Source organism: Lichenostomus cassidix, chromosome 11 (assembly GCF_008360975.1).
Source record: "Lichenostomus cassidix isolate B80296 chromosome 11, HeHo_3.0, whole genome shotgun sequence".
Classification (NCBI taxonomy): Eukaryota; Metazoa; Chordata; class Aves; order Passeriformes; family Meliphagidae; genus Lichenostomus; species Lichenostomus cassidix.
The window spans coordinates 7,381,903-7,396,489 of NC_139492.1; the positions used below are offsets into that span (position 1 = coordinate 7,381,903).

The 14,587-nt window shown below is 40.4% G+C and overlaps 1 protein-coding gene and 1 non-coding gene across 11 annotated transcripts in view; both read right to left on the minus strand.

Annotated features, from left to right (window-relative positions):
• The window catches only part of CNOT1 (CCR4-NOT transcription complex subunit 1), a 56,639-nt gene that overhangs the window by 25,892 nt on the left and 16,160 nt on the right, over positions 1-14,587 (minus strand). For 6 of the 10 annotated variants that reach the window (XM_085071674.1, XM_085071670.1, XM_085071673.1 and 3 more), the window contains exons 10-20: positions 14,290-14,400; positions 12,972-13,142; positions 12,306-12,433; positions 11,105-11,345; positions 9,588-9,707; positions 8,412-8,534; positions 8,030-8,181; positions 3,403-3,553; positions 1,839-2,040; positions 1,238-1,384; positions 2-126 (exon numbers count right to left, since the gene is read on the minus strand). In XM_085071674.1, the coding sequence (XP_084927800.1) occupies positions 2-126; positions 1,238-1,384; positions 1,839-2,040; positions 3,403-3,553; positions 8,030-8,181; positions 8,412-8,534; positions 9,588-9,707; positions 11,105-11,345; positions 12,306-12,433; positions 12,972-13,142; positions 14,290-14,400 (1,671 nt within the window). The remainder of the gene's footprint in view (position 1; positions 127-1,237; positions 1,385-1,838; positions 2,041-3,402; positions 3,554-8,029; positions 8,182-8,411; positions 8,535-9,587; positions 9,708-11,104; positions 11,346-12,305; positions 12,434-12,971; positions 13,143-14,289; positions 14,401-14,587) is intronic. The other 4 variants (XM_085071676.1, XM_085071671.1, XM_085071677.1 and 1 more) reach the window with 2 other exon arrangements.
• Positions 2,940-3,075, minus strand: LOC146432194 (small nucleolar RNA SNORA50). The gene has a single exon (XR_014854615.1). It is a non-coding gene; the product is annotated as a small nucleolar RNA SNORA50 (small nucleolar RNA).

Here is a 14,587-nt window from a genome sequence, read left to right on the forward strand (position 1 = left end):
CCTCATCCACGGACATGGTTGGGTGTGGTGGATGGTTGTAAATACGCTGGAAGTAGCTGTTTGCCTCATCATCTATTTCTTTGCTAAAGTGCTGATTAGCCTCTGGCCACACCTGAGATAAGTCAGCTGTTAAAAAAGGGAACAGGTATCATGCTCAGGACAACTTCAAGCAGTCAGGATTTCATCTAATCCTTTTCAACTCTTCCACCAATCTATACAGAATTGCTAGTTCTTCTGAAGAGCAGGATATTTAACCTTTCCAGTAGACAAGAATTGCTATTTAAAAATCTGTTTTCAATATGCTATATTTATTAAAAAAACCTGAATCCTAATATAGCATTAACCTCACACTGCTGTACTCCTGGAACCCACTGCATCCCAAGCTAACCTCAATTTACAACTAAATAACTGAATGCAGAACAGACTATGAAAGCATGCTACACAACACTAACATGCACACAAACTTGCACACAAACTTTCAGGCCAGCCAGTGAGCTTCCAACACATTTATATTGAATGTTCAGGACCCAAAATATAAACCAATTACAGCCACCTCCACTGTACATCTGCAGAGATAGGTAACTTTGCTTTTATTACATATGACTTCTTTGAAAGCTCCTTCATAACAGCAATGCACAAGGTTTAGCATATGGCTGTGCTTCCTGAACATTTGACTGCTTCAACATCTCACTGTGAGCATGCTGCAGAGGCATAAATGAGTTAAGGATAATGGCTTAGTGTTAGGAACCAAATTATTCCTTTCAAAAACTACCTTTCCACCAACTTTTATTAGTCTTATTTGCATCCAGTGTTGCAGTCTGTTTCACTGCTGCACCTGTCAAGTTCTCTGCTGCAACATGACCTTACCCCAGGTTTAACCTTCTTACAAACAACACAAAAACCACCCTGTACAAGGAGCATACAATTCTCTGTCAAGAGCAGGACAACACTTTTGCTCAAAACACAGCACAGCAGAAAAAGGACAGAAACACACTGTTCATGCAAATCCATAGCACATTACATTTTTATGCTAACAGCTTTTTTTTAATGCCCCCTGGCCACTCAGCAAGCTTTGAGGATACAGGTTTACAAGCACTTTTTTCAGACTAATAAAACAATACAAGAGCCACACTTCTAACATTTACCACCTTCCAGATCCAAGCTTCCCTTGAAGGAAACACAGATTAACTGCAGACCACAGTCACACTTCACAGCCACAGACAACACTACCACTTACAAGGTTTCATCTTACTCTGCTGGAATGTAGGCTGGTTCAGTCCAGATGTGCTCAGCTTCCTTTGCACGAATGGGTCATTGTTCACTGCAGGAAGGCCCAGGGCTCCAGTTCCTATGCCAGTCAGGCTACCCGTAGTAAGACCACCTACTAAAAAATAAACCTGTAGTGAGACCACTTAATGAAAGCAAACAGTTGGTCATCTCAGTTGCACCCTCACACTATGCACTTCCCTCTCCTCCTAGCACTTATTTCCAAGAACTCAGAGCTTTATGCCTCATTGCTGTCTAATATCAAGCACTTCTAATATAAACAATTCTTCATCTGTCCCAAACTAAAATAATGCTGCTATATTTGTCAAAACACTTATCCTCCTGACTCAAACTTTTCACCTACTGCAGCTGCAACACTCTGAAGTGCTGTTTCAGCAATGACCCAGGAGTGACGACTGTGTAACTCCCTCCCATACGACACAGCTGTTTGTCCAATGTGACTTCCCACCCTTAAAGGGAAGGAAGCATCATCACATTCAGTATTTCCAACCACAGTAATAACAGTGTCTTAGCTCTGCCATGTCAAAAACAAACCACCCAAATAGCAGTACCTGGAAGCTGTGAAGACAGTCCTCCAATGCCACTGAAACCTGTTGTCTGGTTTTGGGTGGAAAGAGGTGGGAATGCTTTTGCTGGTGACTGAGGAGTACTGAATGCAGAGCCCAAGTTTGGAGGGAAGCCTTGCATACTCTGGGTGTGAGGAGCAGCTGAGCCACCTAAACTAAGAGAGGCCATTCCTGCAAGCGAGTCGATCTGAATGAAGAAAGGAAGATTATACAGACATCCATAAACCACAACTCAGCTGATTTTTGGCATGTTTTTTACAAAGACCGTTAGGTATCAAAACATTCCTGAGAAAAGCTCTTCTGCATGGTTACTGTAAATTCTGAAGTCATCCAGATCACCTCAAAAGACTGTCTATAGAATGTGCTTTAATTTTTCCTCTACAATCCCATGAAATCCTATTCTCTCACAGGTTTTACAGAAAGGCTGATGGTTTCAAAATCTGTAGTTTAGCATTAACAATAAATGCTTACAATAAGCAGCATTTACTTCTACTTGCAGATTTTTGTACTAGAGTAGTTTACACTCTGCAGTTTGCGACCTCAGACCTCACCTCAAGACTTACAAAGCTATTTAATTTCAAACTTGAGAGTATTTTTGTCTGTCTGAAGGACCCTACTATGCCCACTTTTCACAGCTAAATACCTGAATGAAGTCTTCAATAAAAAGCATTAAGACCTGGTTCATGAATAGGAGGGAAGACACAATGCAGGCTGCAACAGCAGCAAGTTAAGGAACTGACTAAAAACAACAGAAAATGGTGTTATCTACCCAGAAGACTGCATGACTATAGGCTAAAAATTGCTGCTGTTTGTTCATGAGTTATTTGCAGCAGGCTGTCAAGATATTTGGTACATCTGACGAGCAACTTCAATAAAGCAACAATTCACAAGGAAACCACTCTGTGTTTAGTTTACATAATCTACTGACAAGTCGGTAATTCTTAAATGCTGAATTTCTGCTATTTCATGTGAAAAACTTGCCAACACTTAAAAAACTGCCATTGAATATAACTGCTAGAAGTAAAATCTGTCTGTAATGTGTTGCTCCCTGAGGAGGAAGGGATGATGAGTGGCAGGGATTAACTGAAATGTACCTTGTTTTTAAAAGAGCAGTTCAGTTGAGAGCTGAAGAGCCCCAGTTATAACAAGTCCTTATGCTCTAGCACTGTGGCTTGGCCCGTGAAGCTACAAACAAGACACATCAGGTTCAAAGGCAGTGCTTAATTTTCAAAAGTCTTAGTAAATTTTAGCACTTTAAAAGAAAGCCTCAGTTATTTTAAATAAACCAAATATCTGTCCCTCCTTAGTTCTCCCATCCTATAATACTTCACAGTTACTTCTTACAGACATTGGTGAAGTGAAAGATAGTTCTGAACTACATCCCTCAGGCGTTATTCTCTAGTTACAAGCAAGTTATCCAAACATGCAAGCACAAAACTACCTGAGCCAGATGATGTTTGACATTCCTGCAGGAAGATCTCAACCAGTACAGCAGAACTAGCACTAAACCAACACCACCTTCTGAAAATGCATCACATGATTGTTCTACCTGCACAGGAGAGATGGCATCCAAGCTGCTGGCGCTGGGCGGGCGTCCTTTGGGCATGACTCCAGGCGGGGGCTGCCGAGCCTTGTTCATGACATTACTGCAGTTTGCTACCATGGTGAGGATCGTCTCTGACAGCTCCTGAGAAACACTCCTGGGACATGGGAGCACAACAGTGAGTCATGTAACATTCATGAAAATAAGGCCCCTAACTTATTTGATTTTCCTAGAGAAATTGAGGCCACATTTCACAAAATGAAGTTGCAAAACAATCCCAGCAGAAGCTACGTTTTGTTATTTGCAAAACTTGCCTTAGCTCATCTCCCAAGAGAAACAGCTATATTTAAATAGAAAAGTTTAAAGTGTAGTTCTAAATCCTAATCTCCCATAGACTACTCCTTTGTTTTCAATGATTCAAATACTCCTTTACAGTTACCCCAGCAAGTAAGAGAAGGCTGGGATATATACCTACATGGCTCCAACAGCTCTTGGAAGAGTCTTTGCCTGCTGTTGTTCATATTATGGGCTACATACAGCTTAGCCTCATGAATTAAAACACACAGATAGTGATGCTGTGATCTCTTGCTCAAATCTGCTCCTCTCTGTACCCAAATTTCACAATTTATGGTTATTCTCATTCTGAATCTCATTATACACAAGGTCTCTCTAAAGATGAGATACATGGGCTATGTACTCAGACAGAAAAAAGAAGAGGTAAATACACAGGTTGTGACCTGCTTCATTAAAACTTATCTGTCTACAAACTGAAAGACATGTTTCACACATCGGCAGTAAACCCAAACAGAGACAGGAAACTTAACTATTCAAGGAAAATATAATCAAAAAACATCAGAAAACTCACACTTAGGCACAAAGCCACTGCACAACCTAGAGCAGTCAGTACCTCTTTCCAAAATGTTCCATATCTGACTGCCAGGTTCCCAAACTGGAAGGAAAGCCAGCTCCTGTTGCTGACTTACCTAACCACAGACATAATAACAGAACACTAACATTTTCCTTTTGGAAAAAACAGCCAATTATTTATGCTTTCCTGAACTTTAGTTCTACCCTTTTGGTGAGGACAGCTAAAGTTGCAGATTCCTTCCTTTATTGGTGCAACTATCCTAACACAGCTTTGTTGCACTGTTAATCTTGTCTGAAGATTCCTCATTTCAACTCAGTTTTCACAAGCTTCTACTGCTCAGCTGTTGGGATGAGGGGAAAAAGACCAGAGGAACCACCCTGGCAACTAAACCTTCAGCTTTGGCAGGTATCCCATTATAGGATACACAGAATCAGTTAAGGGCTTCCAGCTGTTCTCCAAAGCCAGTGATCCTCTATGTAGTGTGGGGAAAATCTCATCCATGAGAGATGGGAATCTGGGGTGGTTATCATGGGTGACCAGCTTTCCATACAGGGCAACAAACCTGTTAATAACTGTTACACAAGCCGATTCCTTTACACTCTTTAACATCCTCTCATCAGAGCCTTGTGTAAAAGATTTCAAAAGAAAGGCGCTTGAGGGAATGTATGAAAACGCAATCAGAAATCCACTTTCAAAAAACACCAAAGAGATTTCTTTCTCAGAAAGTGCAACCAGACCTAACTATGGAGCTCTGAGCATGGCACACAGCAGAATCAGTATCTACAGTACGTATTTGCCTTCACCTCTGTGCCACAGTCTCAGAAATCTCAACATTTAAATGTGTGTATGACCAACTGACAGGCACCACAGGATTTTTTCTGATGCAGGAGGCATTTCAAGACCATACAGCACTTCAGTTAGCCATGAAATGGGACAGGGGACAGTAGAGCACAGTTCACATGCGGTTACCAACCTCAGTCTTTTGTCCTCCTCCTTTTTTGGGGGTTAAATTTGCAGTCTTTACGCTTAAATACTACAGCATGCCTTTGCAAAACAAATTCCAACCTGCTGTAGACAGATAATATGGCAGCCCAGAATGAGGACAGAGACAGATTTATAATCCCAGAGTTCAATATTTATGGTGCCTGGTTAGGCCATCTGTGCTTTGGAGGGAACCACTTATGTTTTGTCCCGCCATCTAGGCAGACTGAAGGTTAACTTTTTTATCACACCAAGAGACACACTGCTGCATCAAGTTGCAAACATCACATTATTTTTAGATAGCACAGAACAGCAGGTTTTCTAAAAAAAAAAAAAAAACAAAAAAAACCCACCAAACCCCAAACCAACCAACCAAAAAACCCAACAAAAACAAAACCCACCCAAAAACCCAGTCTGCATTTGAGGCAAATGAAGTCGGTGGGCTGAGAGCCAGGGACCACAGTCTAGAGCAACAAAACTGACACTGTAAGGGAAGTTTCAGCTTGCTGGAATCACATGGTCACTTCTCTTCCTGGTTTTTTTCCCCCTAAACACTTTCTTATAAAGCAGGAAGAAGCCTTTTCATTCCAGAGGCACAGATACACAGAAGCTTCTTCCGTTCCTGGGACAGGGACTGAGAAGAAATGACCATTCCCCACACTGACACACTTGGACTGTGCAGGACATGAGTGTGTGGAGAAGGTGCTGCTATCCCTCTCAACTCATTGCAGCTCCATGCAGGAAGGACTTCTCATAAGCAGCTTGTTAATCAATTACATGGTTGGTCAGCCTGTGGTGCCTGCAACCAAGCCTGACTTCATTGTAAAAACACTCAGTAATAGAAGGAACATTTATTTCTTTTTGAAGGCTCAGTGTTACTCGATGCCAGAACTGCAGTGCTCACCAGTGATAAACAAGCTGCACCAAAAATAAGTCTCAGAACATGCAGGGAACCTGGTGGCTAAATAAAAGTGTCTCCCAGGTCACAAAACAAGACAAGAACTAACTACAGCCTAATTAAAGAGAAGGCTCCTAAATCAACAGATTTAGGAGATGGCACACTTCAGCTAGTGAAGTGCAACTACCCTCCCAGATGTATTTAATATTTACTGTGATTTTAACCTTCTAGTCTTTACAACGCCTGCTTCCATTCGTGACTGAAATCTAAGCTAATCAAAGCAACTGCTTCATGAAAGAAATCCAAGCTTTTCCTTTCTAAAGCTCAAAGAGAATAACTAATGGAAAATGACTGCAAGTAGGTCACATTCTTGTATAAAAGGGAATAAAAGTAGCTATAAAAAGAAACCAAAGGCTGTGAGAATTGTGCCAGTAGAGAACTAGTGGCGTTTGGAATTAATGGAATAAATAGAACTCAGTAACACATTAAAATTCAGAACACAATGATATTAGATGCAATTCAAATCTACAGTTAACTATTAAACCTCTAAAACACAGACACTGCAGCATGCAAAATAAGGAATATAAGGTCAGTTTGAGCGACAGTCTGAAAAGATGCACTTTGAGTTAAAAAATAACAGCTATTTCTTAAGACCAAGACATGTGCTAGACCATTTTATTCAGAAACAGTATTTCAACAGCATCTGAACTTCAATTGCACAGGTTCCAGCAGAAAATAGGAGAATCCTTTCTCCCAAAATCTTACAGGAACCTCAAATTCCCTTTCCGTTCCAATACCAATTGTGACCAACTCTACCGTGGTACTAATTTTCTAGCATCTACATGAGAGCCACAAATCATCTTGGGTACCTTTAAAGATGTTCCTTATCTCTTTCAAGACAACACTGGCTAAGCCAAAGGACACAGTATAAGACTCAGATCAGGTAACACACACTTTGACATGCCAGCCTCGTTTGGTGCAAAAATGTAGTGGCAAAATGAGCACCATCTCCAGCTTCCAGTCACTCTGGCTCACACACCACACTATGCTGTCTCTTGTTACCTCTGAAATACTGCTGCAGTTCAATACCACCATGATCTGACAGCATTAAGAAATGACACCACAAATGTTTTACAATTTTCAGTCACGTTTACTACATGTGTAAACAGCATGTAAAGACTGATTTGTCCAACTTCAGTGTCCACCAGCCTTTCTGCAGTCTACCCCTCCCTCCAGCAGCTCTCAAACCCCTACCCCTCCCTCTAGCAGCTCTCAAACCCAAACCCTTTTCTTTTGACTTCAGGTAAACAATCTGATCTGGAAAAGATCTTCAATATTTTCCATCTTTCACTACTTTGAGTCTCTCTCAAATAAAGACAATAGAAGTTACACATGGCTAGTTTCAGTCTCAATTACACTACAATCACCACTCCCCACTTTCTACACATAAGGACTGCATGAGCCCTTTGTGCCAGAGCAGTTACCAGACAGAAGCATTTGGTTAACACAACCACAAAATCCTTTATAAAGCCACTGTTTTCCAAGATGCTGTCCCATTCTGTAACCATAGCCTGGATTTCTTAGTCTGATTTACAGCCCTGTATCTAGTCATTAACATCTGAGGATGCGATTAACCAGCCAGCCTCCAGTCACCAAGATCACCTCACCTGTTTGATGATAAAGACAAGAATACTCAGGCTCTCGTGACCTTGCCTACAATAGAAGTTTCAATGCAAAATTAAACTTACTGCTGCACCTATCCCTGCAAGTTTATACACTCTCATTAACCCCATTCTCCATGTGAAATTCCAAACCAGCTGTGACCATGTGCCAGAAAGCAAGCTGGAAATGGATTACATGTTCAGCATAAGCAATATAATCCTTACCCAGCACAAGCTTGCAGACAGGCCAACATAGTCGCCAAGGTTTCTGGAGGAAGCTGAGCACTTTTGGGTTGATCTTTCTCTGGAGCAAGGCCACCCAGGATAGAGGGACATCTTCTCTTTAAGAAAGTCATACAGGCCTGGATGAAAGGTTCCTGAGGAAGAAATGTTATCTTAATCTCCCAAACCACATCCAAGTCACTATTACAACTTGGCAATTGCACCATGGAAAGAATTGCACTAAGCTACTACAGTTCAGTGAAAAAGTTGAACTATCAGACCATGAACACTTTCAACAACTTTAAAGCTACTTATAAAATTGTTAAAGTGACTTAAGTTAGTCACTGGTAAGAGTGCAAAAATAAAGAGAAAAATCCTGCTTTACCCCATGCTCCCGAATTTTATCTGTGAGCCATTTGTCAAGTTTGAGGTATTCCCGTCGAGAGGCAAGTGCAGCAAGGTCAATAACAAAGGCAAATGGAGTACCATTTAGCAGCATTGACAAGGCCTAAAGAAAGAAAATCAGAAGACTACTAGTGAAGACACACAGATACCCTTTCTCCTTTCTTGTCTTCCTAGTCCCCATACACGTTTTAGTAAACAAGTCTTATTATGACATGCTGCTATGCTTTCTTTGTCAACAAAGATTGGTACTAACAACTTCACTTATAGCTCACTTGTGAGACAAATAAGCAAGAGCTCTGATTTGAAATCATGACTTCACCTTCTTTGAAGCGACCTTGTGCTGACAGTTTTAAATTCCTCTGTGATATAAAAAGCCACCAGCAAGTGGTCAAGAGCTACCAAACTGTAATTGCTATAAAATTAAGAAGATGAGCCTAGCATCTCCCTGCAAACAGACCTCAACCCCTTCAGAGACACACGGAATATATATGCTCCAAGAGGTCATCTCTGAATACTCTAACTGCTACAACTAAACTGACTTCAAGCAGCAGCTGGTGCTCTTGCACTTTGAGACACCCAATTATTTTGCACCTAACTTAAAGAAGCAATAAAGGCCTCGAAATTAGTCACAACTTCCAGTCTTTTGTCAATGTGTAAAAACAAAGAAGTAGAAGCATTCTCAAGAAATCCCCATTGCATTATGTTTAGCAGTGCCACCTTCACACAAACATCTGACATATTTTCTACATTCTCATCTTAATAATATTCAAGGTTAAAACAGTCAAAGCTCTTCATGGATTCACAGTACATTCACACAGCAAGCAGTTCTGTTGTGCTGCTTCCCAAGGTACTGGTCAGCTAAGCCATGATAAGCAACCCCACTGCAAATACCAAGTAAAATGTCTTGGGTTCACAACTGGACAGGCTGGAATGTAGTCAGATACCACAACTCAGCTGAAGAGTACTTTAAGTCACATGAATACAGGACTTTTTTTTTTTTTAAGATGATGGACAGCAGTAACAAATTAATTCAGACATGCTTAAACAATGTAATCCTCACTAAATTAGTCTAAGTTAAGCTCAGCCTTGGTTAAAAGACAAGCGATTCTGCATTAGACACCAGACAAAAATAATGGCAGTATTTTGCAAAACTCACCTTCAAGTCTTGTGCCACATCAAGAATACGTGACAATTTTGCCTGGTCATACTGCTCCCCTCTCATGTACCATTCTGCCATGGCATGCATGATAAGCTGACGAATTGAAGGAGACTGACCCTGAGGAGAATTAAATTAGAATTGTACTCCATGATTCTAGTAATAGGATCAATTATGTGAACACTAAGCAGGGTATTTCACAACTAGAAAGTTTAATATACATATTTACTCTTTAGCCTTAGAACTTGCTTCTGAGTTAAGCTCTTTCTATGCAAAAATAAACTATCCAGGACCTAAAAGCAAAGGATATGGCATGACTGCAAATGGTGGAAACATTTGCAGAGATGGGTAGATACATCCCCATCTTTTTTCTACTGTGCAGGACCAATCCCTCTCAATTATAGGCAAATCGATCTTGGACTTTTTTATTTGTGTAAATTACACAAATAATTTACAAAATGCTGTGCCTGATATGATGTCTAGAAGAGAAAATTCAGTATCACACCTTAGAAAGGAAAGCACAGTATCTAGCTCTTTGTTCACACAGCAGCAATTTTAAACCACAACACAACTAAGATTTTTATGGCAGCAAGGCTTTTGTTTAAAGGGTAAGTGAAACATCTTTAAGTCATCAAATGGCACCATGTCCCACAGCAACCATAATTCTGTGCCCTAGTCTGAGGCCTACCCTGTGGAAAAATTGCCTTTTCTGCCACTTCAAGATCTCATGCAAAAAGCACTTCGCATCTATTCTACCTGTCATCCTTCAATTTAAAGACTTCCATCAGGAAAATATAAAACATTCATAGCATGACCTCAGAGGTCAAGCTTCTTGCCATTAACTCTACTCCAGATGAACAGGGAAACATGTTTGCTAATGCAGATTCCCTCTGACCCCAGAGGCTTCCTATGCTTTAAATTTCTTATGACTTCTGCTTGTTTAACTACCAGTGCACACAACTATGAAGGCCACACCAAACAAAAACTCCATTAAAAGTATGGGATTTGCATGCACAGCTGCCATATCTCTGCATGGAAGCTCTCCTTTAAAAAGGTCAGCAGCCAGTCCTAAGTTTTTAGAAAACACCCAGACTCTGAAAACTTACAGTGCAGGTAGTTTCTTTATGCTTAGAATAGCCTTCATCTTTTTGGCAAGTACAAAGGAGACTATTTTGGTTTAAACCTTCTCACCTCTTACTACTTCAAGTTCTTACACTTTAAATGTGTGAGGCTGAGAGTTGAGGGGGCAGGGTGGGTGATGTTGCTGTGAGGTTTTTGGGGTTTTCTTTTGCTGGGTTGTTTGATTTTGCCTTTTTTTTTTTTTATTCAAACCATGGTCAACTTTGATTAAAGCTGAAATGTTTAAAAAGGTCAAGTTTGACTTGGGTCTCTGTACTTTTCCAGGAATATTTTCTCAGTGAATATTATCAAAAACCAAACCAATACAAACACTGATGTTCTAAACCCATCTAATAAGCTTTCAAGTTACAAGAACAAACTACAGTGAAAATACTTACCTGTCCATGCCATGCATAGTGCAAAATGATGGCTGAGTTGGGATGGTTGCCAAGGAAAATTGGCATGAGCGTGGAGATGAGTTCATGGCGCAAGGTATGCCAGGACGTGTTGATCTGCAATAAGGCCAATACCAGCATATCTGGGCAATGCTTGATAGGAAAACTGAAGAGCTGCTTAACCTGTTCATATTGCCCCACTTCTGCCAATCGTAACAGAGACTCAATCAAATCCAGGCTCTTCCTAACAAAAGAGAAGAAAAAACAAAGAGACAACCCCCAAAAAGTTACCAAGCAGCAAGTTTGCAGGATCTTGGATTCAAGTATTTTATCGCAACAACTGTAAGGTCATATAAAGCAACACCCAGTGCAAACAACCTGACACTGCAGCTCTTATGTACAATTAAGCCTGCCAGAGACCATGAAAAGTAACTCATAACTTAAAGAGTTCAAGAGCTCCTGATTCTGAGAGGGAAGAGGGAGAATTGAAAGCTGATGTTGAAGAAATTCAGGTTGAGGTGAGTCACTTGGATAATTTAACTTGAAACACATATCCAAAAATAGAATACACTTTCTAAAACACCTCAAAGTCCTCACTTGTAAAACTTAGTGAAGATATTCTACTTGTTTTGCTGCTTTACAGACAAGTGATCACTGCCAATTTAGTTGTATTCCTTATCTTTCAATTTCCTATTTTGGGGTGCACAACTGAAAAATAAGTAGCTTACTGAAATAAGCTACATGGCTATACCAAAAAAGCAGAGTAAAGGTCAGCTCAGAAAATCACACTAGTCAGCTTTATGCAGTAACTCACCAACAGCCACATAAATTTACTATTTAAATTCTAGGACTTCTTTCATACAAGTAGAGCAAGTTTCTCTAGTATCATCCTGGGAAAAAGAGATTTAAATTTCACACCACCTCCTCTATCCCCTCCTTTCAGCTTGCAGGATGAAATTTCAACAGAAACTCTCCAAACAAGCCAAAGTCTCCAACAAAGGCAAGGTATTATGGAAGTACACAGGAGATTCTAATACTGTGAGTCCTTTCACCAATCAAACATGTCACAATTACTTATGGCTGATCTACTGGTATGTATACACAGCTACAATACATCTGGCTGCATGAAGATAAAGCCACCTTTGACCAGAAAAGTAATCTTACTCTAACTCTATGCATGAAAAGCAGTTGAGAGCAGGTTTACCATGTAGCAATTTCTCGATTGTCATCTTCTGGTGGTGCTTTCAGGATGTCTGTGGCAACAGTATGGCAAGGGTAGTCAGCAAAACAGAAGATGTCGGGGTTTATGAGAGAATGTTGGATGAAGGAGAGCTGGAATAAAAAAAGATGCCAAAAACACTTTAGATATTGGAGTTTCAGGTTCATTCCACTTCATCAAGTGGTGCATTTTTGAGAATGATGCAAATCAACTAAGCAGCAGGGATGAGCCAAGCTTCACCATGTGCTTTATTCAAGACTGAACCTCACACTTCTGTAATTTTTGAGAATGATGGATATGGGTGTGCTGAGGGTACTTGTCTGCACAAAGCTGTGGCCTTTTTGCATAAGCAGGTAAGCACCCCAGAGCACTGTCATGCAGCAGCAGCTCTATGCTCAGCTGCACTACACACCACAACTCTGCTGAGGCCAAAGGTATGGTCACAGTACACAGCAAGTGACCATGTCCCACACAAACGCAGTCAATTACACACTGTACTTCTGTAACATTCCTGAGGGTTGTGCCTTACAGGCCAAGGTCTCAAATGCAGATTATCTAAACATTCACACAACTAATCTCCATTCATCATTCAAGAAATTAAGGAACTTTGCAAATATTCTATATATAGAGCAAAGATGTTGGTAAACATACCTGGCCCTCTGCATGCTTCCAAGGTCTGTATATGGCATTAACAGGAAAAACCTCCATGCCCAGCCCTCTCTGGATGCCAAAGACTACAATATGCAGGCCCTTGCTGTCACGAATCTGAAATCCTGGATGGTCCAATTCATATGTTACTACTTTGAAGTCCAGGCTAGGGTTCTGCAATCAGACAAACAACGGTGGTCAGCCTTGCACATTACAATCTTCAGTACTGTTTTGAAAGAGCCCCACTTCATCAGTATTGTATCCAGCTTAATATACACTTGACTTTTAGTTGAAAGCATGGGTTTTGTTTAACAAAGAAAAGTATTTAGATAGTTGTGAGAATTTGTAGCCAGTTAATGTTTCAAACTACCCTGTGAGATTGGACTTCCTCAGCATTACAGTAGCTATCTATCCTTCCAAACATTTCATTAACAAGTCTTGACCCCCAAACATATAGCTCCTTTCTTAGCAAACTAACTTATTCTTTTCCTAGGCTTCCACATCCTCTGATGAAAGGCAGAAGGGTCTGACCTGCTGGCAAGCAGAACTTGCTCCTCCTTTGGCAAAATGTGAACTCCAAATCCTTGTAAAGCACTACTGTATTTTCAAGAACAGTGTGAAACAGTATTGATGAAGGAGCTTGGAGGGAACTGTGGTCATTATGGAACACAGACCCCTCATTTCAGAGACAGGTAAGCACCAGACACAAAGCTATGTTATGGCCCAAGGTTTAGAAAAACAGAACAGTGACTCCTGCATCCATTAGAGGAAACATGCAGAAAAAATCCCACCTGGTGCAAGGCAAATAAATGAATTGGTACTCATGTTTTAACAGAGCTCATTACAAATATTATTGCTTATAAAGTGGTGGAAAAACTTTCCTATTCCTGAAGTGTCATCATACCTAAGAAGCAATAGGCAAGCATTTTGGAACTAGAAGGAATAAAAATACTTTCATTTCCATCATTGATGCCTACAGTGAGAAGTTTCTCCAAAACAAGGTAACTGATACATAGAACTTTCCACTGGCAGAAATACTCTGAAATACAAAAACTCTGAGAGAACACATACTGAAGTACATGGGAGTAGTGTGGAATAAATCTCAAACTGCACCCAAGTCACTCATTCAAGCAGCTTCTATTTCCCAGAATTCCTCAAAAATTTCTTGTTCATGAGGTAAAAAAAAAACCCAAGCAAAGTACATGTACATTACGGAGATTCAAAGCAATTCAGGCTGTTGGGAGCTTAAGTAGGTTTACAACCATACCAAGATATGCCCTGCTTTCTCCACATAAAAGATCAAGATGCTCACAAAACTTACCAGCTCTTTTAGAACATCAATCAAGACCTCCACATTCCAGGTATGGGCTTGGCTTCCATCACTCTTATCTTTGCCATCACTCCAAATCCCACTGCCAGGAGCCGAAATAGACTGCAAGTTAAATACACCGAATCAAACACTAGTAAAAAATAAAGCAATCAACACCCACTGGCTACAGAACTCCCTGCACTAGGAAGGTATAAACAGAAGTTCAGACTAGTAATGGCATCAGTTTAACACTTCTGAGAATCTTTCATTCACAAAAGTATTACAGAACAGTCAGAAGTACAAATATTGA